We start from the raw sequence: 25,558 nt of genomic DNA, 5'->3' as shown, positions 1-25,558 counted from the left end.
CTGCAGGATACAACTTTTGTTTCTATGTAGGCCAATATCGCATGTTTTCAAACATCGACAAGCTCACTCATTCCCCCTTGTGGCCTTTGAGAATCTGCACCACAATCCCATTTGGCTTCTTGTAGCCCTATTCTGATGTGACAACATCCAAAGTACTGATATCACTGCCTCTGACTACTAATACAGTGTCATTGTTATTATACCAAAAAATGTAAGTGCATAGATATAAAACAAAATGTTTAAATGTTATGAGGACTGACTCTTTCCTCTGGTAGAGTAAAGGCTATGATAAAGGCTATGGTATAGGTTGCCTTGGTAATTTAGATGCCAAAAATCCAGTTCATCCTAAATCTCACACTGCTCCTTGTTTCCAGCTAATAAAACACTTATAATACTCAACATCCATGCAGTGACTCTTGTATGTAAATGAAAGTCATTAATAGATGCAGGACTTGTAAGATAAAGAGAAGAATTTGTATTATAAAAAGATCCTTTCGAAGGACACAGTCATACGCACCTTGTGCATGGATTAATTAAAAAATAAACCCAAGAACATATACACAAAACAACAATTCATTTCTATGTTGTGTCTTCCACATTTGACTTATACGAATCATTTATTTCAATACATTCAATACCGTAGTGTATTTCTTGACCATTTCATCCCACTCAAATTAAAAATAAAAGTTTAAGGTTACATGAGGGGGCACAAGTAACTTAGTAACTCATTTATTACTCAAGTATAAATCACAAGCAAATATACTAACTGGATGAAGTACATGAACCATTAGGACCGATTAATGATCAACGAACATACAGTAGGATCAGTACATGACTAACACTTGACTAACACTAAATCTGATTAATTAATACATTAATTAAGAGTGTATTACTACATTTTTTGTGTCCCCTCAAGTAGTGTTACAGTTCAAAGTATCATTGAATACCTGACAATAAAAAAGAGAACTTGCTGTACATATTTTCCGTTACCTGATCTGATGGGAATCCCACGACTGTGCTGGAGATGATTTGGGCCTTGTTGACCTGGGGTCATTCTGAGGTTGTCTTAGTTTCCAGGGCTAAGGTTTAGTGCTTTTAAACAAGGGAAAGGAAACAGTTACTCATACTTTTTAGTATAAAATTAAAGTATTAGATAGTAGCAATGGAAAGATAGCTAGCTGTTAGCATCGTAGCTGCATGCCCCCAGGGCAGCGGATTTGATACTCTGCGTTAGCATGGGTTTCCGCTCGCGTTTCGAAAACATGCAGCTAGGAGACTTTGTTCATAGTGTGCAGCTGTGTTTCCTGTGATGGACTAACGAGCTGCCCAGGGTTATCTGCTACACAATGATTCCTGGGATTGATTCCGAACTTAGCCTGAGCTTGTACAGGATAAGACGTTCTGGAAGATGGTAGATGGTATTCAGCTACATTCAGCGCTCATTAAATTGAGGGACCATTCTAAATTTTAGGATTTATAACATGAAATATTCTATATAAAATATTTTAATGTCATTTTTGCTTTTTAAACTACCTTTGAGCCCCCACAGCTGTGATTTACAGTCTGTGCTTGGTGTAACATTAGTGTAACATATATTTCTTCATTAAACAGAATGGATGCATAAGTGCTTAACCCAGTCATTGTAGGGCAACTGTTTGACAAAGTCATTGTGTTACAGACAAATCCTAATATGCAAGACTCTAGTATCACAACTATGCTATATTTCAGGGGGTTTGAACCTTCCTTGGGGAGGCACAGATCAGGTACTTTACCATTAATGTGGGTTAAAATAAGATAAGTACATAAATAATGAAGAACTTCAGACCAAGGGAGGAGTTAAACATTTCTGCTTCAGAGGGCTGAATTCCACATCGCATAAACTGAACGATTCGTCAGTTAAAAACACAGAGGGCTGACAACCGCTATTCTGTTTCATGCCATTAGAAATGTAATTATTATGAGGTCACAGTCATATCTACTGTACTTAATTCCTGTCCCTTGGTTGTTTCCTTTGTATAAATTTGAACAAATCTAACAAAACCTTTTTTGGCCTGACCTCAATGCATGCAGACAGACAACAGGAAAAACAGTCAGTGCCCAAAATTAAATTGCAAACTTTTTCACAGTGTTTTGTTGTTTGATCTTTGAATTCGCATTCATAAAATCATTTATATTTATCGTACCTGACTGCACATTATTCTTAATTTTACCTAAACATTATGTTTCAATATCTTAGTTTAACATCAGTTGACTGAAAGACTTTACTGACTAAAAAGATATAATGAAAATGCCAGTTAGTAATTTACAGCAGCTACTCTACAGTAATCAGCTTTTATGAAAGTTCTCTGCTTTTTAAAATATATTTATTTTCAGAAAAGTTGACAAATACTTATACTTTTTATATCTACTTCATATGACATCAACATTAATAACAGAAAAAGAAAACTAAGGTTATAAAATATGCAAATATGTTAAAACTACAATTCGGTTTCTCTCAACACTAATAAGGAATAACAGTGTAAGTCGAAATTTTATAACCAACTTTTTTTACTTGAACGGGAGTATTTCAAAAATAAATTATGTGACAACAAAATTAAGCGATTAGTAAAAACACATGGATCCGTAATTAAATGCTACAAGTCGGAAATATCAGAAACCTGCTTTTCCGTAAAGCCGCCTCCTCACCTCTGACCACCCGGGCCGTCAGGCTGAGGAAGATGAACACGGCTCGCTTGCACCTCGATTCTCTCTCTGTCCGTTTGGTCATCATCAGCCCAAAGGCCGCCCAGCCTGATCTCGAAACGGGTCAGAACTCGATGTGGGAGCAGCGGCATGGTGGAAGAGGAGCTGCTGAAATAGCCCTTCAGCGCGGAACCTCAGGCCGTCTTTTGTCCTTTGCCTCAGCGCTGCCTGTGTCTCTGTTAAGGCAGGAAGTAAGAGCATCGAAGTGTCTGCCCTCTACATCATCAAGAGATTGAGTGTTCCATCACAGATGCGTTAAGGGGTCTTTTCACAAGCCTATAAGAAAGAAACCAGCAGTGAGATTTCTTCTCACTAGTTACACTTACAGTGAGGGTCTCACAACGCACATATATATCCCTGTAAACTTAGAAAAATCTGCATCTTTAGGTAAGACTGACAGAAATTGTTTGGATATGATAAAAAGCATTTGTTATAAACCTGTATTGTACATATTGTTTTACATTAAATAAAAGCATAAGAAAATCTGCTTCAGTGAAAATCTGAATCTGTATGTATTTTTTTTTTGCTACGTGGTACCAGTGTTGTGGAAGTTCACTAACTTTCAGATATTTTGTCTCTACTCTTCTTCAGACTGTGCATAATACACTAACTCTGCATGACTACGCTCTTTGTTGCTCTTCTGACAAGTTAAACCCAAAAAGTTGAAAATATTAATGCAAAGTTTTTTTTAAATAACATAGATAAATCAACAATAGGTAAATTATCATTTTCTATCTAGAAACCCATAGTGAAATTAGCTTTTTTGAGTGCTAGTGAAAACTTGCGTGCATGGGATTGAAATTTTCGTGCATTTAAATACGACCCTGAGATGTATTAAAATATAGAGGCCCCATCTGACACAATGAGTAGCACAGCTGTTTGCAGACCACCTGCTTATGGGTTCAAACCCCTAAAAGGTGAAAGCTCTAATCATAAATACGCTTCCCACAGTTGTACACATATTGTGTGCACCGTCCAGCTGTGAGTGCAGAGTCCCTCCCTGCATTTGGGATCCCCATCCTCACCTCCTTTCTTCCTCTCTTGGTGGCTGACTGTGATTTTTACACTCTGTGAGCTCCAAGAAATGGCAAAGCGAGAAGGAGGTGAGAGCGAAGCTGAGAACAGGCAGCCTTTCGCTCCGTAATCCCCCGGGCCCATCTGGCCGTAGGTGTATTTGGACCAGATACAGAGGCCATCTTTTCCGTCGAGTGGAAAACAAGTCAGTGAGAATCTGTTTTTTACTCCATGAGGTCTGACTCTAAGAAATGTTTGGGAGTGAAAGTGACCTCCTCGCCACCCACTAGGAGACCCTAAAGGTGGCCACAGTGCACAGCCATCGCATTACTGGAACAATACAGGCCGTCATAAATGACCCAAACTCCTCAGGACCCGTTGGATCTGGGTCAAGCTAATATTTTTTATAAGCCCGTTTTCATGGGAACACGCATAAGGAACTGAAGCTAGAAATCAAGTGTTACAAACACATTATTCAAAGAAAAAAGCTTTGCTTTTCACTTAACACATGAAGCTGGTATGATATGAACAAAAATGTGAAAGATTTTACATGCTGAAAAACTGAAAACACTGAGCTTCAACTGAAATTGTAACTTTATTAATATTGTGCCCTATGAATGAGGTACATTTACATAGCACTTTTTAAGACACTCAGGGTGCTTTACAGAGGCAGTGGGCACTTCCACCACTGTGTGCAACCCACCTGGATGATGCAAAGGCAGCCATTCTGCCCTGGTACACACACCAGCTAAGGTGGAGAAGGGGCAGGACAGAATTCATCAGTTAGATATAGGGGATGGTTAGGAGGCCAGATTTGAGAGGGTCACAGTGGGCAATTTTAGCCAGGATATTGGGGTACTGCTCCTACTCTTTCAAAGGATCCCCAAGGATTTTTAATGACCTGAGAGAGTCAGTACCTCTGTTGTACCTCTCAGCCAAAGGATGGCACTATGTCCTCGTAACTACACTGGGGCATTGGGATTCACACAGACCACAGGACAGGCTAACCTGTTGGCAATTACAACAGCTATCCTAGTCACCCATCCAAGAACTGGCCAGGCCCAAACATGCTTAGCTTCAGATGGATTACTTAGTGTGAGCTGCAGGTGGTATGGCTGCTGCAGTGGTTTGGGAGGTTAAGCTTCATGCTCACCATGATCTTTCACTGAATGGTTTTGGAAAACAATGGGATTATAGCACATAATGCCAATATACATTCATACATATATTGTCAAGATTGCTTTATTTTAACTGGGTAAGAGGTTTCAAATTGATAAAGCTTGATTCTGGCCTCGTTACAGTTCTGTTGTTGAGGTTGGTAAGAATTTAATGAAAACCCTACAGAAACACATGGCACAGAGAAGCTCTGTTGTAAACAAAACTCTCACACATTAGTTCTCTGTGGTGTCAGGGACAGAGTGGCCCCATCGAGAGCAGCTGTACATTTCCTGGGGGGCCGGTGTCTTTTCCGGTCTGGTCGAGCTGTCGTTCACCACCTTTCAAATCTTCATAAATAAATGTACATGCATTTAGTAAATCGATGAAAAAAATGAACCCTCCCCTAGTGGTATGACCCTGCAACACGCACATGTGGAGAAAATGTGTTGTCACTTCCTAAAATTAAAAAATTAAAATGGTACAAACCTGCTTTGTGTGAAACTAAACTGGATGGATGGGCAATACCATCCAATTTTTGTTTGGATCCAATTTCAATTCTCTCCAACACTGGTGCAGCAGAGAAACATGCAAACGCCCAGCCACGCCAGTGTGAGACGCCAGTGCGAGACGCCAGTGTTACTCACTGCACCAACATGTCACCCTTTCTTATTACATATTTCCATATATTTGGATATTTGCAGAAGTGACAAAACATGTATTAATATACATTATATAAAGCTGCAAGTCAGGCTTGTGACAGTGTACATATCCTTTGTCTTCTTAAAACCAAAGATTTCCTTTTTACCTACGTACATAAGTACATGGCATGACACTTAACTCCTTTCAATGTATTTTTTTCTTGTGAAACAAGATTAAACACACAAAATGAGTAGCTGGGATCAGTTAGCATTTCCCTGAAACATTACAATGGTCTTTGTAGAGTAAACTGACCAGTTGCTAGTAACCAACTTTTTTCTACCTTCAGGAAAGGAAACAGGAAGTAGCATCCAGCTCTGCAGGTGTGTTTAAAAGCATCGTGAAGGACATCATAAGTAACAAGGTCAACGTAAGAATAATGGGTAATAGGTCCAATGATGACACTTCATTATCTTCACATTAAGCAAATTCCAATATATTTTTATTTTTTGGCAAAATGTAACAGTTTTATTTTGAATTGAAATGCTTTTAAACAAAAAGATATAAGCTTTTATTTGTATCAAAAACTGCAAGATATAAAAGATGTACGAAAAAGCATGCAGATGTTTCAAAGATCTCAGCCAGCTTCAAGGTGGAGGTGACGTCTGGACCAAGAAGGCCTCAGATGGTTGGTGAGGAGATTTCAGAGCACACTGGGCGTCTATCCCGTCCTGTGCACCCCAGTGTAAGTTGCATTGTCTCTGGTTCTTGGGCTTAGATCCTGGTAGTTGAGGGAAAAATAAGAAAGGGAACCTCGACTCAGAATCAAATGACGAACTTCAGCATTCCAGCAAAAGCAAATCAGATCCAAAACATAAGAATGGCCACCAACCCTTGGTCATGACCTCAGCCGTCACGCTACATTTCTTGCAAAGTTAAAGCAATGATATTCTACAGACCAGCATGATTTTAGATTTTGACCTAAAATCACATTTTAATTATTTTTTATATACAAGACAACTACATTTCTGAGGTGCAAAATCTTTCATGTCTACAGTTTGATTTGCATTTAGATAGTAAGTATCTGCAAAGTATAGAGCTGGCATTAGTAAGATGCCTTGGATGAAATTTTATTTCATAACGGCTACCTAAGGAACTATGTAACTCTTAGGAACGGCTGTCGACCAATAAAATAAACAGAAGAATGCAGTTGCAGATGGACACACCTCATAGTTTGATTCCGGCTCTGTTGAGGCGCTCTGGTGGTTAGCAGCTGAAAGACATGCACACAAACGGCTGTCACAAGCTGTCATTGAAGGGGTGGCCCAGCGGCCCAGTGTCTCCTGTCCGCCACTCTGTGTTTAATTCTCCCTGTGTTGTTTATATTTTTTCCTACAATCTAAAAACACATAATTAGATGCAGTGTTGGGCATTTCAGGTCCAGAAGCTACAAATCCAGACCACGATTTCTTTTCTACCAAGCAGCTGAGTACTCTATGACTGTGACTCTCTATGCTGAGGTGGTTGGTAGAAACAAAATCGTGGTCTGGATTTGTAGCTTCTGGACCTGAAATGCCCAACACTGAAATTTAGATGAAGTATCGTCAGCCTGTATGGAAGATGGACCATAGTTGTGTTAATAAACTGCACCTTCCTCCGTGATGTAACTGCATGCAAACTTTGAACCAGGTAAATTCAACAAAAGTCGTGGTCATTTTTAAAGCACAGAGTAAATGATAGTAATAACCATTTCCAATACATCTATAAAGAATCTGATTGGTTGGCATCCACTACAAGTACCTACTTATCTATTTCGTGTTGCTACGCCTGTTCTGGTAAGAACGTGGTGTATTATCTGTACCTGCTCATTAAAGATTAAGTTCACTGCGCTACAGGAAGCTGTATTTAGTGTATGTGGTGCATGAAACTACGAAGCTCATTCATCATTTAAATGTCACCTGAAAAAAGAAAATCCTTCTATCCTTCAACAGCTCCTGCCCCCTGATTTTTTCCATATCATCAGAATAATATTTTGGCCTGTTGAACATCTGGTTAGTTCCACGGTAATGGACTTAGGATCAGAGGAAAATCTGCCTGCAGTTTGAAAAGAACAGGCTTGCTTTGCTTGAGATAAATTAGTTCTCTCCTGTTGCATCCCGACTATCAATTTATACTGCACAATGGGTTGCATCTTTCACCAAATGCATGACATTTTGGTAACGGAATTATCTCTGCCATAGAGTTGCCAAAATGGTCCTTTAAACATACCGCAGATAGTTCTCTCTCACTACAGACCATAAACGCTGCTCATGGGGTTTGGAGCGCAGCTGAAAATAGCAGCCTTACCTGCTGCGGGGGGGGGCTCTGACTTCCTCTGAGCTCGGCGGTAGGCGAACAGGATAACTCCCCCAGTCACCAGCAAGTCCCCACCTATGATGGCCAGCAACCGCATCCCGTCCAGCTCATAGCAATCTATACAGCCTGCTCAGTATGACCATAACAGAAACGGAGGGAAAATGAAGAGATCAGTGGCAGATTAAAGTGAGAAAGGGTAACAACCCCCGACGATAGTAAGAAAAGCTTCTTTATCCCAGTGTTTCCCAATCCGGTCCTCAGGGACCTCCAGGGAGGGAGCAAAAACATGGACTGTCTGGCAGGGAGGGAGCAAAAACATGGACTGTCTGGGCTTCCCCAAGGAACGGGTTGGGAAACACTGCTTTGTCCTACTTTGAGTTTAACAAGTGTAGGATTCCAAACAGAATTATTTATTGCATATGTTAAACATACATATAGCAATATAATATATAAATATATTTATATGGAATTTACAGATTCTATATATTGACATTTCTAACCAGTAAAAACATTTATATACTCACCATTTCCCTTAAAATAAAAGCTGTATTTCTGATTTTTTGATTCTGTATCATAGATACAGTAATAAAACATGTTTCTCTCAAAGGGAAATGAATATTGCTTGCTACTATTAATTATGCGAAGCGATGGTGACCTCCATTCAATGGCTATTTTCGGACATGTCAATGTAACGCCATTCGAATCCACTTCTATTTTCCCTAAAAAAGAGACAAGGAGACATCCATGCACTGCAGTCCACTTCACTTGTCCTGCTTTTTCACCATGAATTTTTGTCTCACTAAGATACAGCATACAGACATTTTAAAATCAATACATACACAAGAAATGTTCTACACTGTCAGAAAATAGTGGACAGCCCTGGTACAGTTTTGTTCCCCAAGGTACAAACAACATTAATGTACCCTCAATGGTACAAACAACATTAATGTACCCTCAATGGTACAAATAACATTAATGTACTCTCAATGGTACAAAAATGTTCCATAGAGTCCATTTCTGTACCTTAAAAGGTACATTTACCTACAGCTAAGTGTACAACTGGCAGACCCTTGAGGGTACAGCTCCAGTGACAAGAACTTGTACCCGCAAAGGTATAAATGCTACTTTTTTTCTGACAGAGTGCATGCTATCTTTTTATATTTTAAATTGAAAATATGGCACCTTCTGTTATTTATTCACAGTACTGTTACATGCATAATGAATGCAACAAATTATAAAGAGATTAAATCATTATATGCTTTTGTCATATTACATATTACAGACTCCACAGCATAACAAACAATGACTTTTTTTTACTTTCGTAGTGAACCTACACTATATATTAAGCACAACACTGATAAATCACATTTTAAATTATACTGATAAAAAACATGTAATCATACCTATAGATTTTACATATACATTCTACATCATTAGCAGATGCTAGCGCCGTGGTGATAACCTGATGAAACAGTTTGTAAACACGGCTGAATCGATAATTACTCAGTAAAATTTGAAAATAACAAAAGAAGCCCAAGTTCTCTAAAAACGTTCCCTCACCTTTGTCCGCCATGACCGCCAGAACGAAGAAGACGAAGAACACCACTCTCATCATTTTCTTTTTGCGTGTTGATTCTCTCTCTGTCTCCACTGGCGTTCAAACTGTAACGAAGTGTTACAGAAATGGCTCTGATTTGGGCCTCGATTAAAAGGAGAGTTTAATATACCTCAAGCTTGAGCCTGGACGCTGTGTCTTAGCCGTACTTTGCCCCTCTATTCTCTCTCTCTTATGGCAGGAAGCAACAGCAGTTATGGCTGAGCCCTGAAGTCGTTCAGAGATGAGATTTCATGCAGTGCAGGGGGACAAGAGGGGTCGGTCATGGGGGGGGGGGGGGGGGCTGGTTGAAGTCGCCACCTGCGAGGTAGCTTAGAGACCCTTTCAAGTGCATGTCGCCTGACTGTCAAAGTGTATGTTTTCCACTCACAAAAAGAGACAAAAGACACATACTGCCTGAATAAAATTGTAATGGAAAGTTCTGTCAGATGCAGTATGGACCCAGGCAGTAACATGCATGTAAAAGGATACAATGTTAAAAACTGGAATACAGATTTTCTGTTCAAAGAAATTAAGAGTAGTTTCTCAACCTGACACAGTTTCAAAGTGTAATTGCTGGTATAGCTTATGTTAGAGTAAATATATCAGCCTTTTTCAGTCTGAATACTCAGCTACTCCTGTGACCATCTGACGTACTTCCTGCACAGTCCCATGCAGAGAGGTACAGTACAGTGCAAAATTTCACTGTAATGTATTGGCCAATTCGGTCTTTCCAGTTATAATTGTATTTTCTTGGTCTCAGTGTCTTAGTGATTGTCATTTACACAAAACAAAAAAAAAATGGCTTGGTTTTCCTACAAAGCCATTGTCATTCGTCACCTTTTCCCTAGATGGTCGAGTCACCTTAAATCCGTGCTCAGAGTGACCAGTAACTTTTGGCAGTGTTTCTTAAAAATCACGGTAAATCGGATTGGCATAAAATTTTGTTTATTGGTTGCCCCTTATGGATTATCTATACCACGTTTTAAATAGACTCTAAACCAGGGCTCACCGATATGGTGCCCGCGGACCTGTTCTAAAAATAGCACAACTTAACGGTGAGCAGCGTCTAAAATGTTATTTGATCATGTTGCTATTCTTCTTTAATCACATTTGCATATATATCCTCCTGAGACCCGACCCATTCATTTATGTCCATTGTAGTGGACATTTTGTTTTTGCATCTATCTTTTCACTGATGTAAGGAAATATATGTATTCCTGTTGTACACTAAAGAGGACATGCTGTGAAATTAAAAATAAAAATAAATTTCAGTACCCGTGAAGTAGCTCTCAGTTTCAAAAAGGTTGGTGACCCCAGATCTAAACATACATGTGAATTATATTTAAACATTTTGAGCTTCAGAAGGTTCCTTCTAATCAGCACTGGAAGGCTGCTTGACAGAAATATATTAAGTTAGCCTTCACTAATTCGAAAACAATAAGGTTTATGGTGAGAATTCATTCAATACCTGATAACAAGGGGTTAATGAAGAAGGGTAACATCTTCTACTGTTCAACAAATTGGACAAGACCTTATTCTCACAATGGATCAAAGGATTCGTGCGGGTTATTTAAGTTATTGCAGAGAAAGCGATCGCTGGACTCGTTGAAACCACGCCCGGCAGTGCGCTAGGTGGGAGGGCGTTGACACGCAGGATCAGGCACGAATTGGATCGCGTTAGTCATTGCAAGCGTTTCTTTTGGCCGGGTCACGCTACGGATTAAAAATAAGCAAATAAAGACATTGGAAAAGTATTACAACTGGGCAAATTTAATCATGCTGAAGATTGCGGTGCACGGATCTCATCGACAGCTCCTTGTCCTGATCGGACTCGTGGCGTCAGGTGAGAGGAAGTGAACAAACTATTTTTCTTTGCCAGCACAAATCCTTAGATTTTATAAACAGGGAAAATGTTATTACTGCTTATGCTGTTATATTGTTTCGTTGGGGGGTACAGATGTTTTTAAGTTTACATGTATAGAAGTTACAGTTTTCGGTTTCAGCTCGAAGAGTTTTTGTCATCTTTAGGGTGGAGGAATTATTAATAATTAATAAACATTGGCCACAGGTGGAGTCTGTAAAGGCCATGTTGATATAAGATTTGTTTAATTCAGAGAGAGATTGAAAATCTATACTATACTTTTAGTTGTTTTTGGAATTATTCCAATGTAAAAGAATGGTTAATTACTTTTCAGCATTTGTCGCTCTTATCTTAGACACATTGTCTCGAACTGATCCAACGTCGTCTGCTTCCTGCTTCTACATAAAAACGTAGATTGCGTGCAGTGGCTGAAATCCTGCCTTTATTGCCTTTTCCACTCGCATACCTACCTGGTCTCTTCTTTGGCGTCTTGGCACGACTCTACCGGAATGACAGTGACAATAGGCGTGCAAACAATAGCCTTTTATTAAGAATGGACTTTTTTATACTAAATATAAGTCAAGCAAAACAAAGTCCTAGCTGGTATTGTTTAGCAAGTCTTTGACAAAAGGTTAACCATATGCACGTTATGTTAAATTAAGGCGGCCCAGAAAGAGTCTCATAACAGTCTTTGAAAAAGGTAAAATAATTCATAACGCTCAAGGTTAACTAGTGTCTTTAAAGTGCCCATAGAATATGGGATTGTGTGTGCATGTACGTGCCCTGCAGTGGGCCAGCATATACCCCAACCTACGCTCCGTCATGTCTCATACATGCTTCAGGCTAAGATTTTTTTTTTCTCTTCCCGTTTTGTGTATTAACTCCTCTTAGTTGTTTTATATCAGTGTAATGTATCATTGACTGATGAACATCCTGTGATTTTAAAGCTGAGTTTTAGATTTTAAAGTGTTAACCTAAGTCTAATCTTAACTTGATCTATATTTGTTACATTTTAAAATTCCGTCATAGTGACGGTCGCCCTGATTAGATGTTTGCTGTCAGTTGATTGGATCTAAGATTGAAAGTCACAGTTTGTAAGCACTGCAGCAGTTCATGGGGCAACTGAGTTATACCACAAAGTGCCGGTTCATTGTGTTACAATGAACCCAGAAAAAAAAGCCATTTCAGCGGGGGCTGTTTTCTGTCATACAACCTTGGATTCAAATGTTATCAGTCATGACCGAAGTCATGGGACATTATGGTGTGTGGAAATGCAGTGTGTTCTGCTTATTTAACACGTTTGGAAGATTTCACTTTGGTTTAGCAAACAGTATTTTTCTTACCAGATATTTTGACTTTTGGACACTTGCCTCCCTCAATGCCAAGTGAGACTCGAAAAGCTGTTTTTCAGGTCTGAAGGTTTTTCTTGTTTGTTTGTGTTTCCTCAGTCTTTCTGGTTCTTGTCTACTGCAGTGATTGTGAGGTTTACTGGACTTTGGCAGCGCGCCGAACTGGTCAGACCAGACCTCTTTATGCACAGACACAGAGAGTAGCCAGTTCTGTGGTACCCCTGAATGTTCCCAAACAAGGAACATGCTGGGAGACATAAATCCCTGTTGGATAGCTTCCTTCTGAGACATCCTTATAGGATAAGGATCACTGAATTATCTCAGCTCTGAGGATCAAGGAGCGCTTCCATTTCATCTGGATTTCCTTACCCTGCACCCTGTCCACTGTGGAGGCTTTTGACCGCTACAGTGACTTCATTTGCAGTGATATTGCACTTTTCCACTGGCATACAGGAGTGTAACAATACATTATGTAATAATGCTGCATTGTGTAATAACTCAGCAAAATGTAACAAATTTTCATCACATAATGAGATGTTACTACATAATGCATTGTTACACAACGTGGCAAAAACACGGCATTACGTAACAACTGGACAAAATGTAACAAATTTATAGACTATATTACAATTTTATTTTACCCCATCATTATTATCATTCATTGTTGTTATTATCATCAATTTGTTTCTGTCGAGTTATTACATAATGCGGCGTTATTGTATGCATTGATACAAGGATCCGTATCTGAGCTGTACCATGAAGAGTTACTAGTCACAGCGCGGTTCAGTTTTCCACTGCAGAAGGGTCGGTTTGGTAACGGTGTTGCCGGGTTTTGAGAGCGACAGTGCCCTAAAACCGAAGAGATGCTTATTTACTTATCAAGCAGTGTGTTGCGTGTTTTAGTATGTGCTAATTTCTGCTGTCACGTTTGTGAGAATGTGTTATCTTACCATTGAACGTTAGCATAATTAGTATTCGCTTGCATAAATTTGCATTATATGTTTTTCTGTTCAGCTGTTCTATAGCTCTTTTTTAAGTACTGTGTTGGAAATTTTCAAGTTTCAATTATCGGGAATGTATCAAAACATTGCAATCTATTATACTATTACTAATAATAATGTATAGAATGTACCCTTTTTTTACTTCATATAATCCATCATGTCAACCCAGATCACCGGTATCTCCATTTATTTTGACTAATCGGATGGCGGTGACACAACCAATCTTACTCTCATGTAACATGGTAAACAACACATAGTTCAACTTCAATTGCATGGAAGTGGCATGACGTGGACCAACCTATTGTAAACTGCAAACTTTACAGAGATACCATTCACACGGCAAGTGACAAATCAACCAATCTTTGTAGCCACCTGAAATGTAAACATCCCAAAACGTACGTTTATTACTATAATGCTACAAGTAGTGTTTCTTTTTAGATGATTAATTAGCATTACTGCATGCTTTCCAATTTAGCTGGTTTGTAAACAAACAAAAGACAAATCATGATCATGTGGATTGTGATTCTAACCAAAAATATTGTGATATGACGTTTTGGCCGTATCGACCTTTCAGCTGTCTCCGGAGATTTCCCTGCAGGCCACCTTCTTCAGCTGGAGAGCTTTGCTCACCCCAGGTGTCCACCAGTGGCTCTTAGGTTACCATTATAATGGGGACTGCCTGTCCTCTGGTCGTAGCTCCTTGCAACCACTGCAACGAATAAGGCCTTAAAGACGGTTTTACAGTGGGTCCCAGTAACCCTATTCTAAGCAGGGTATACCTGTTCCTCTTAGAACCTTTCATTGAAGGTCTTCGTTGGATCACACTTTGATCAGTCCCCAGTAAGCTTTTCACCAGGCTCCAGATGAAATACGTAACTCTGTGTAATGCTTAGGCATGCAAACCTCTCCACCACAGTAAGGTCATAATCCTTAGATAGAGCCTTCTGAAGGTAACATAAACACCACCTTCTAAATTCTGTAATCAACTTGTCAGAAAATGAAACCTGTAGATGGTTATCGTATTACCATTATGAATACAATACTGTTATATTGAGAGAAAGCATTATTATATAGATTTTTTTTATAGATATAGATATCTTGAATTAAAACAGATAAACGCTTCAAAATTTTGAATGAAATACGGCTTGTTTCATTTTGGGACTTGTACCTTTAAATTCCCACTATTTTTCTGGGTCTGAGCATTGCACAACTGTGCAAGTACCAGCATGTAAAAGTATTCATACCTGCCACCTGCCACACATGGAATCTGTCTGAGCAAACTGAACACGCTGAGGTTCTCGACCTGAGACAGACTGTAACATAGACTGTAACATTAAGCGTGAATAAACTTCAGGCAGAGATTAAGGGTTTTGTTTACGGTACTTATATTCACAGATCTTAGAACTACGATTTGCTATGAGTACTTCTGTGTGACTTCCCCCCTCATCACTACTGGGAATTATTGAACCGTCAGACGTTATTGCGTTATCAGAATTTCTGGTTACTGTTTACTCATAGTCACAAAGTTATTTGGCTCTACGCCAAGCAAACTGGTGTCTGTGTTTAGTGTATAACCCAATGTACAGAGACATTACTGTTTCTTAGCAGCTACTCGTTAAGCATATCGTAATTTGTGCAGTTTCACAGAAATGGAAAGGGTACGTAAATCTAAGAAATACCAGAAATTATTATTTAGGCTGACGAAAAAATGATGTGCGCAAGTAATCGGTTTCTATGGCAAACGGTACAAATACAGAACCTTCAAACTTCTTCATATAGTCAGTGTTGCACAACGGCCTGCTGATGGTGAATTTTTGAGAATTTGGGAGGATGTCACGCGTCACTCACTGACCTTGTGGGCTGGTAATTCTGCCTTGACTGCATGTATTTATGGGTGAGGGGTCAGGAACTGTCCCCCACCCTTCCAGTCCGGGACCCATCCTTCTAGGTTATAGTTTGAGCATTATTCCTCTCCACCCCCCCCCCCCACCCCCCATGCAATCCTCTGCAAACTGCCCAAAATAGAGAGAAGGAGTCTCTTTGTCCAGGTGGCTCAAAGTTCAGAGAAGGTTTGAATTTTCAGAGTTGCATTTTGCCTGGCAAAGAGAACAATGTCCTTCTCTGAAGTAGCATGATATGTTTGTACATGAAAAGATTCGTCATTGAATGAAGGTGGACTGTTGGGGGCCCTTTGAGTAAGATACCAGCTTGTTTTGGTAAATCCCTTTCCATAAATGTATAAAAGACATTGAGGGAGTTGTGCAAAGTCAGTAAACAGCTGGCTGGTTCATCAAAAGGCAACTGAAGGCGGTTGGGTTTGACTGAGAGTGTTGCATTAGTGTCACTAAGAGCTGTGGTTTGACAGCATGTGAGTGAGTGATTTTTAAAGGCCAAGCCAGTAAGACGCAGGTAAAGCGAAGGTAACAAGTTACAACACTTTGAGAACAGGTATGTTTAGTGCCACTGTGTTCCACTGTAACAGGCGAAACATCGATCAATGTGGTCGAGTATGTGTTACTGTAGCTTTCACTCACTCTACAGCAATGTCTCCCAATCTGATCCTCGGGGAACCCCAGATAGTCCACGTTTTTGACCCTCCCACCTCCGTACTGACAATGTGAACTGGGTGGTCGGAGGAAGCAAATACATGGACTCTCTGGTGGTCCTCGAGAAGAGCACATCTTCTCAAGGCGTACAGATTACCTCCGCAATTAGGATTAATATCCTAGAATTGTCATTTACAGGCATAGAGGAGGCATCTGGTAACTCGTATCGAACTCCGTATGTTACCTTTGTCATGGGTTTTTGAGTTTTTTTTTTTTTTTTTTGTATCCTTTAAAATTTCCCCCAGGACCACATCTTGTGAAAACATGCAACCTGAATGCCCCCCCCCCCCCCCCCAGGGGATTCCCAGGAGACGGTTGCATCCTCATATTGCTCTGTCTCCGTCTAGATCTGCAGGTCCCGTCACTGACAGCAGGAAACTCTCAGCGCGCTGATAAGGCAGGTCACTGAGCAAAGGGGGTGAGGTTTTCCCAGCTGTGGGAAAGAGTTCATGTTACGCAAATGCACCCACCCTTCAATGTAGCAATAGAATCAGTGATGAATAACATCGGACTGTTTCTTTGTTTGAATGTGTGTAAATGTTATCAATTTCAATATCTGAAAATTTTATATTATCGATATCAAGTTATCAAACATCCAGGCTTCAGATGGTGCTTGTATATGGGTCCAAATGTAACTGACTATTTGCATAATTTCTTTCCGGTGAGTTGCCTGAAGCACACTTTAATCCAAAGTATATTTTCGTTTGGAATAAGTGTAGAATAACAGTCTCTCTCCTTGAATTGCAAACTTGAAACCTATTGATTACGCACCAAGTTCTTTCATCGCGATGCAACCTACTGCCACCAGAATGATGGCCAACATTGTTAAGAATGCCTGATAGGAAAGGAAATTACACATGAATTGGAGGTTATTTAAACAGATGAACTGCATTTATTGAGCAATTTGTCATTTATATTTTTGCCTACACCCACAAGCAAGAAGGATATTTACGTACCTTGAGCAATTATCCTAGGACAATAATTGTAAATAAATGGCAGTTTCACAATACGAAATGTTATTTTGGGTCATAATTTGCTTTAACCCTATGTGGAAAGAAATTACATTTGGCATTTGGGGGAATTGTGGTAAGTGTTCCTGGGTAGTTGACTTTTAATGTTGTATTGCTCTCTAGAAATCTGAGTAAGATTTTTAGAATCAGTAATGTCTACACTAAAGCCATCGCCAGTAATTTACTGCCACTGCTGTCGACTTAAATTGATATATTTAACCTTGTATGGATCAGGGAGATTTTTTTTTTTTTATCTTTGCTGTGGAAAATTGATGTGATAGGAAAATCTATAGTATCGGGCATTCTGTAAGGTGATACTTTACATTAACTGTCATTATCAGTCATATAATATATTGTATAAGGTTTCGCTTTACATAGAACATTCATAACAGCATATAAGCATACCTTAACATCCTAACATAGCTTAACAACAGCTTTAATATACATTAATAACAAATGCCTCACAACAACAAGGTCCTGGGTTCAATCCCAGGTCCTTTCTGTCAGAATTCGCTCTCCCGTGTTTCTGTGGGTTTGCGCCAGGGGTTCCTGCTTCCCCCCCCGGTCAAAAGGTGTGCAGGACAGGTTGAGTGGCGAGTCTAACTTGGCTGCGTGCGTGCGTGCGTGCGTGCGTGCGTGCGTGCGTGCGTGCGTGCGTGCGTGCGTGCGTGCGTGCGTGCGCGCCCGCCCTGTGGTGTGTTGGTGACTGCCCTGTGGTGTGTTGGTGACTGCCCAGGGTTGGTTCATGCCTGTGCCCATTGTTCCCAGGATAGGCTCTGGTCCGCCCAACGACCCCAGTTGGGATTAAGCAGTTTCAGAAGGTGGATGGATTGTATTGTTTATTTTTATTATAATTTGTTAATGTTTATTGCAGTTGTTAAGGTATGTTAAGATGCTAAGGTATGCTTATATGCTGCTTATGAATGTCCTATGAAGGCGCAATTAATGTAAAACGTAACCTTGCATATTATATGAGTAATAATGGCAGTTTAAGTCAAAAGAAAACACCCAGACCATTGTGCCCGACTCTGCTCTTTTGCCTGAACTGTGTTTTGCTTTCCTTAGTGTTTTCTCTTAGGCCAATTGCAGAATGGATTATATTTTGTTTTTGTTATTCCTGTCCGGACTTCTCAAACCCTTTTCTCCACCCGGTGTTCCTATTCATTTCTCCCTCCTTTGTGTCAGGTGATTCCCGTTCACCATCCCGCCCAGTGCTGCTCTTAAACCTTAACAACACACATTGCTGTCCTGAGTGGTTACACATAGATTTATATTTAACGTTTCTGATTATAATAATAAAACATTTGCTATATATAACATGTTTCATTGACAAATTCTGCTTGGCTCTTTTGCCTTCTAAGTCATCCAGTAACACTTTACATTAAATAAATCATTTACAAATATTTTGAATTCATATTGGGATTGAACCTGTGCAGGGTATACCCCAGCCGTGTGCCCTCTACTGCCTGGGATAGCCCCCCCCCCCCCACCTGCACCCAACAGTGAGATTTTTTTATTAAAGGGTTCCGAAGTAACTATAGATGCCATGGCAGTGTGTCAGTGAAGCAGGGAGCCTTTATTCAGATATGGACACTTCAGGTCCAGAAATTAGAAATCCTGTCCGAGATTTTGTTTTAACCAACCAGTAGAGTAGTCTGTGACTGTGAATCTTTATACTCAGCTGGTTGGTTGAAACAAAATCTTGAACTGGATTTCTAATTTCTGGACCTGAAGTGTCCATATCTGAATAAAGGCTCCCTGCTTCACTGAAACACTGCCATGGCATCTATAGTTACTTCCCTGCCTTGTGAACCTGTGTGAACCTGTGCCTTGTGATCCTGGCCTGCAGACCTGCACAGCGTGCATAAACACAGGCAGCCGCACGTCTGACTGTGTGATGTCCTACGTAGCGGGATCCCACCGTGTCTCTCTGCCCCTAGGTGTGCCGTGGGTCAGTGGGATAACAGCCTACACCTCGAGTGAGCAGGAGGCCGTCAATGGGACCAGCACCAGACTGAAATGTACCTTCCAGACTTCGGAGCCCGTCAGTTCATCCAGTGTGACTGTCACCTGGACTTTCCGACCTCAGGGTCAGAGTCATGAAGAATCGGTAAGTCACGTGACATATAAGTGACAAGCACGTCTGTGGGTCCTTGAGCGAGGCCCTTAACCCCCAGCTCCCTGGGAGCCCCTACAGGAGGCTGTCCTTCGCGGACAGCTTGAACATATAAATAATTATGTATTTATGAGGGAGGGAGGGAGGCGTAAAAACAATTTCCCCACGGGGATCAATAAAGTATCAATTATTATTATTATTATTATTATATTATTATTATAATTACTATTATTATTATTATATGCACATGTGAACCAGCTCTCTCATCAAAATAAGAGAACAGATCATATAGCGGCGATGATTTAGTGGATTGTATTTAGGTAACATCCACAACGTCATTCATTAATGTAGCCTCCATAACTGAAATGACAAATGGTAATGAAGGGGCACAAGTAACTTAGCAACTCAGTTACTACTCAAATGCTTATCATGAACAAATAGTTACTGCATGAAATGCAGGAACCGTTATTATTGATTAATGTTGAACAAACATGGGATCAGTATGTAACTAAGTAGTGTATTGCTACATTATTGTGCCTTTTCAAAGTGTTACCAGACTTATATTACAAATAGATTAACATACAAATAACAATTGAATGCCACTGGAAAAAAATATATAAGATTGCTTAGATTTGAAATATAATGTAAGCAGAAATGAAAGAGTTGGATGCAAAACTCACAGAAGCCTTCAAAGATAAATTCACTAAAATTTCTGCCTGATGACACTGGAAACCTCTTTCCCTGATGGAGCCTCTGCGATTTATCTGTCCCCCTTGCAGGTGCTGTATTACAATGAGAAGCCCATCATGGTCGACTCTGGCCTCTTTCACAAGCAGGTGGAGTGGGCTGGAGACATCATGCGAAAGGATGCCTCCATCACACTACGCAACGTCAAATTCAGCTATAACGGCACGTTCACCTGCCGGGTGACGAATGCCCCGGACGTGCACGGCCGTGCGGGAGAGCTGCGCCTCCGGGTGGTTACTTCAGGTCAGTCTGACACCACACTGATATTTCCACCCATATTCCATAGCCACTTATATGGTGAAGGATTATGGGAAACCTATATCCCAGGAAGCAGGGATAGGGAAACACCCTGAATGGGATTCCAGGCCATTTCAGGGAAGAGACACTCAAAGTCTACATATGTGGAATTTGCATGTTCTTCCCGTGTTGGCGTGGGGTTTCCTCTGGTTTACCCTCCCACAGTCCAAAAACATGCTAAGGTGAACTGGAGTTACCAAATTCCCCATCTGCGTGAATGGTGTGTCTGCTCCACACTGGGTTTGCATCCCATCCTGGGTTATTCCCTGCCTTATCCCCTTTGTTTCCTGGATAGACTCCGAACTCTTGCAATCCTGTATGGGACAGGCAGTATAGAAGATGGATGGATGGATGGACTGAAAGGTGGATTATTTGTTGTTCTCTTTCAGCCTCCGTTTCTGAGATCACAATACTGGCTGCAGCCATCGGGGGCGGCATTCTGCTCATGCTGATCATCCTCATCGCTGTTGTCACGGTCAAACATTACCAGAGGAAACACGAAGACATAGAAGAGCACTGTCCCAGTGAGAAGGGCTCCACCATGTGGTGAGATAGTGAGCGGTGGTGGGGGGTGTAGAGAAATGTGACATGGGACACTAAGCCCCCACAATCTCCTTTCTCCAGGGGCATGTTGGGTATTCTCCCTGGGACTCTGAAACCCTGTAGAACTTTCCTGTACAGCACCTCTCTGAATCCAAAGCCCGGCGGACTCTTCTTCTGTCTTTCCACTATCTGACCAATCGGGAACCAACTGGGCTGGGGGGGGGGGGGGTGTGATTTGTTTTTCTGTTACAATCTGGAAGCTGCTGTAAGGCGCTGATGGCGAGCTTGTGCTGACGGTCCAATGCTGTTTGAGCAGTACAAGGTCGCAGTGGCTTACGAACGGTATGAAGTGAAAACAGAAAGTAGCAACTGTAATTAAAAAAAACGACATCTAGAATTCCAAGTATCAGTCAAATAGAAGCTGGCAGAATTCCTGAGTTAACAGCTATGGGAAAAAGGAACTTATATTTACTTGAGAGTATTATTTTTCATTTACAGTATTACAGTGAAAAAAAAAACAAAAAAACATGCAGAACATTGTTCTCTGAAGGTCATGCTGATTCTGACATCTCAGCCAAGCGAAGGCCGCCACTGGCCTTGATGTCTCCCGGTATGGAGTTGGGCCAAAACCCTGACGACTCCCTACGGCTCGGTAACATCAGGAGCGAGTCGTGCTGAAACAGGGCCCTGCGTCTCCTCCTGGTCGGGCTCCACCGTGGAAATATGACACTAAGCCACTCTGGCAGAAAAGCGCCTTGACAGTGGACTTCTTGTATAGTATTTTTTTTCTTTAAAATCTGCACTTTCCCTTTCTGTCTTTTAAAAAAGTGTTATATTAAGGATACTAATAGAATATATTAATAACTGTTGAAAAAATTTGATTGTATAATTCTTTATTCTCAATCCTGTATCAATCAAACTTTACATTTTTCACTGATTCTTCTTGAGGATCCCAGTACACTGCTAGCCAGTGACTTCATACTACTAACTAGTGTAATGTGTGTATGTGCACCTTCGGACACTTTCTAAATTTGGTTAAGAAATTTCCATTGTTATAGATAATAACTGATTAAATCGGCTGCATTTCCTGCTTGTGCTCAGAGGTCAGAAAGTGAAAAGCTTAGCATTTAGCGTGCTAATGCACTGTAATCGTTTGATTGTTAAATCCAGCCCTGCTGGCTGCAGTGTTGTGGGGTCTTTTATCCTGTCTCAAACTTCCCCCTGAAAGAGTGCACTGCATAGCCACTGGTCAGACATGACTAAAACTGTACGCCAATTTCTACAAGACAAAGGCAAGGAGAGGAAAATTAGCCCAACAAAGAAAAGACACATTTTGTCCAGTGCTTGCAGAGCAGTGATACAGTTCTCTACCTCCAGTGGACTGTGCAGACATTCCCCCCCCCCCCTTCCCCCTCCCTGCCCCCAATAGCACAGTTCCTTTATTTTCCTTAAGCCAAGCTGTTGGCTTGGTGATCGTAGTCTCTTTTTCGGCTCACCACCCATTTACCATCTGGCGGTTCCTGACGTCGGTCATCTGTGTGTCTCAGTCAAGTAGAGGAGGCCACGCACCTGCATGTGATGGAGGAGAAGGCTCATTTTGAGAGGCCAGCGAGCCGAGCTTCAGCGTCCAGCTTGAAAGACGAGGGAGAGAAGCTCTGTGACAACAGCGTGGTGGTGCTGGATTGAAGCAGTCGAAGCAGGATGTGGCTGCCATGCTCTTGGCCCGGAACAGAATGTTCCGGACTTGCACTTTAAAATGCAGTGACGTACCAGTGTACTGGCTGGCTGTAACTACTAAGATTACCCCTTATAGTATTGCTGTGCTGCAGAATTACGGTGGAAGAACTTCACTATGACTGGGGAGTCAATCTTTTAACTGTAAACGAAAAATGGTAAGAGAAAAAGGGCAAAAACAAAAATTCAAGTTGTTTTAGATTGGTTTTTTTTTTTTATTGCTGTGTATGGAAGGCAAATCGATGTTTTGTGGAAACCTGGAATTCTTCACATCGTGTACAAAGTAGCCGTCATGCCTCCCCGAACAAGTCCGTGCAGCATTCCGAAGAACTATGTGGAAGTATTTTTGTGTGAGAGAGGTCTCTAAAACGCCACGCCTTACCAGACCAGTGCTGGTCACTGAGGATGTGGGTTTTTCCAGCAAAAGAATAATCCATCTTACCCATGACTTTTTTTATTATTATTATTTCAGTTTCTTGTTGTGGACCTTAGAACGTAAACGTGGTCTGCAGACCTGCAGATAGTACTATTACAGTGCACATATACCCACGTTTTTACCATGTCAGAATATATTCCTTAAGTAATGGAGGACTTGACAGCCAGACCTGAAAGCCAAGAAGATGCCAGAGGTCTTACATCCTCAAACCATCCTGAGATCAGCATTTCCTCATCTGACCCATTCACTGAGCTACTTGTTTTTACTACTCGGTAGTTCTTGGAGTAGCTAAAGTCGTTGTAATTTTCAGAAAACCACTCAAATATCTTGCTAACAATCTTATTGGAAAAACTTGATTATGGTTCTGTTTGTATACATTATACCTGGTATATTTTTAAAAGTTTTTTATATTTTTTGTTTTTAATATCTCTTCATAGTTTTCATTTTTTTTTTTTTTTTAAAGAATTAAAAAAATATTTAAACATTTTCTTTTTGTATATCATTGTTATCAGATTGTTAAATTCAAGCAGTTGGGTGCTGTGCATGAGCAGTCATGAATCATGTATTTTAGCTTGTGCCAGAAATTCTTTGTGCGTGTTTGTGTGAGAGTGCAGGAGTACGTGTTACACAGAGTGAATCAAAGTCCAAATCTGTTGAGCAATCTGGCGATTCCAGTGCCAAACTTTACAGAAAGGTAAGAGAAAGAGAAGCTTTAAAGAGCGGTACAAAGAGACGAGAAATAAAATGGAAACATTATCTTCATAAGGATGATGAGGATCCTTGAAAACAAATACCTACATACATACATATGCATCTATATACATACATGCATACATACAGTTTCCCTTGTTAAGAAAACAAATCCATCCCATGCACCAAGATTTTATCTGCATACTTCCTTAATTCCTCCTGAAATGACCATTTCCTCATCTGACTCATTCAATGAACTGCCTGTTTCATTATTTGGTAGTTCTCCTAATAGCTAAAGGTGAGTAAATTTCAGCAGACAGATTCATATCTATTATTTAATGTTGAATTCAGGGCAATATATGCAAGCAAGGAACATTTAGTGCTTGTGGTTAATTACCTACTGCACATCAGTGTTTGGTACATGTCCAGACATCTACCACTCAAGAGTTTACATCTACAACAAACTGTGCAAAGCATCAAAGTTGTAGCTCTGCATTATTGGAGATTTGGTTTTAGAAGAAACATTTCATGTATTAAAATACATCAATGAAAATAAATGCCAATAATTCTCATTCCAGGTGAGAGAGGGAAAATGTGCTTACTCTGCTTTCACTGTGTTACTGTTTGTTGAATCATTATTTAGCATTCAACAAATTACACATATGCCTTCACAAAGACTGACCTTTTAGACACCTCTTAGACGACGTGCGTCAGCCACACTGAGGAAAAGCTGCCTGCTGTTGGCCAGAAGACGCCCGTCCCTCATTTCCACCCATGGGTGCGGTGGAAAGAAAATAACAAACTGTCCTTGATGAATAGTAGCAGCATGTCAACATCTGGCGATGGCTCAGTGGCAAGAGACAAAACACAGTGATACTTCACATCTCAGGAGAGTGGAGAGTAGTATTATGCTGCAATTGTCAAGCATTACAAAATGCTGAAGCCAATTATATTCATTGAACTCTCAGAGCAAATCTTGGTTAATCTGAGTTGTTATTGCACAAGGACATACAATTTCCAAATCTTTCCTTATCATTATTATTATTATTAACTCAACTATTCACATTTTTAGTGACCGTTTTCAGGATGGACAAAGTTACCCCCATCCAGCTATAATGGATTATTCTACTTATTATTATTATTATTCTATTATATCTACTGAGACTTCACGCCACCCATCTTTCTTTTAACACTGGAGTCTACCAGTTGTTTCACTGCCAAACGAAGTGACACAAAGTAGCCTAATAACAGACAAAGATATCGGTGCAGTCATACGGGACTAACATTACATCTCGTTTATTTTTTATACCATCCCGCTAGTGTGGTAGAGACATTGTGAATAGTTTTGGAGAGAACACAATTAAACGGGCATATGCAATAATTCCAGACTAACCATAGCAAAGGAAGGAACAGATAATGGTTTTACCGCGCACTTTGATTAGCATATTATTGATGTTTCATCTTTCTCTTTCGGCTCTAAAAAATAGCTAAAATTGCCCAAAAGGAACCCCAGAGAAGTTAGTCTGCGCATGGGCACAATGACGATGTGCAATATTTGCACGAAAAAGGGGTTCAGGATTCAAATCCTCAACCCTAAAGATGTGAGATAACTGTGGTACCCAGTGAGCCACCATTACGCTCAGGATTTGGTAATAATATCTCTGCA

General features: G+C 40.4%; 2 protein-coding genes across 6 annotated transcripts in view; one reads left to right on the top strand and one right to left on the bottom strand.

The window, feature by feature from the left end:
- Nucleotides 1-6,030: 6,030 nt before the first annotated feature.
- Nucleotides 6,031-25,558, bottom strand: part of LOC111854957 (T-cell surface glycoprotein CD3 epsilon chain-like) — a 67,878-nt gene continuing 48,350 nt past the window's right edge. For 3 of the 4 annotated variants that reach the window (XM_072701247.1, XM_023833495.2, XM_072701248.1), the window contains exons 2-6: nucleotides 9,466-9,567; nucleotides 8,430-8,624; nucleotides 7,897-8,031; nucleotides 6,777-6,823; nucleotides 6,031-6,331 (exon numbers count right to left, since the gene is read on the bottom strand). In XM_072701247.1, the coding sequence (XP_072557348.1) occupies nucleotides 6,272-6,331; nucleotides 6,777-6,823; nucleotides 7,897-8,031; nucleotides 8,430-8,624; nucleotides 9,466-9,520 (492 nt within the window). In that variant the 5' untranslated portion in view covers nucleotides 9,521-9,567 and the 3' untranslated portion in view covers nucleotides 6,031-6,271. Of the gene's footprint in view, nucleotides 6,332-6,776; nucleotides 6,824-7,896; nucleotides 8,032-8,429; nucleotides 8,625-9,465; nucleotides 9,568-10,970; nucleotides 11,092-25,558 lie in introns of those variants that run through there. The other variant, XM_023833496.2, reaches the window with a different exon arrangement.
- mpzl2b (myelin protein zero-like 2b) lies at nucleotides 11,132-23,688 on the top strand. 2 transcript variants are annotated; one of them, XM_023833487.2, is made up of 5 exons: nucleotides 11,132-11,345; nucleotides 19,270-19,439; nucleotides 20,225-20,435; nucleotides 20,879-21,035; nucleotides 22,580-23,688. In XM_023833487.2, exons 1-5 carry the CDS (start codon nucleotides 11,279-11,281, stop codon nucleotides 22,716-22,718), a joined length of 744 nt encoding a protein of 247 aa, XP_023689255.2. In that variant the 5' UTR covers nucleotides 11,132-11,278; the 3' UTR covers nucleotides 22,719-23,688. The 2 variants fall into 2 exon arrangements, with proteins under 2 accessions (XP_023689255.2, XP_023689256.2); XM_023833488.2 differs by having other exon boundaries at nucleotides 21,583-22,719.

This window comes from Paramormyrops kingsleyae, chromosome 17 (assembly GCF_048594095.1).
Source record: "Paramormyrops kingsleyae isolate MSU_618 chromosome 17, PKINGS_0.4, whole genome shotgun sequence".
Taxonomy (NCBI): Eukaryota; Metazoa; Chordata; class Actinopteri; order Osteoglossiformes; family Mormyridae; genus Paramormyrops; species Paramormyrops kingsleyae.
Note: the sequence above shows the minus strand (reverse complement) of the source record. Positions and strands in the feature narration are given on the sequence as shown.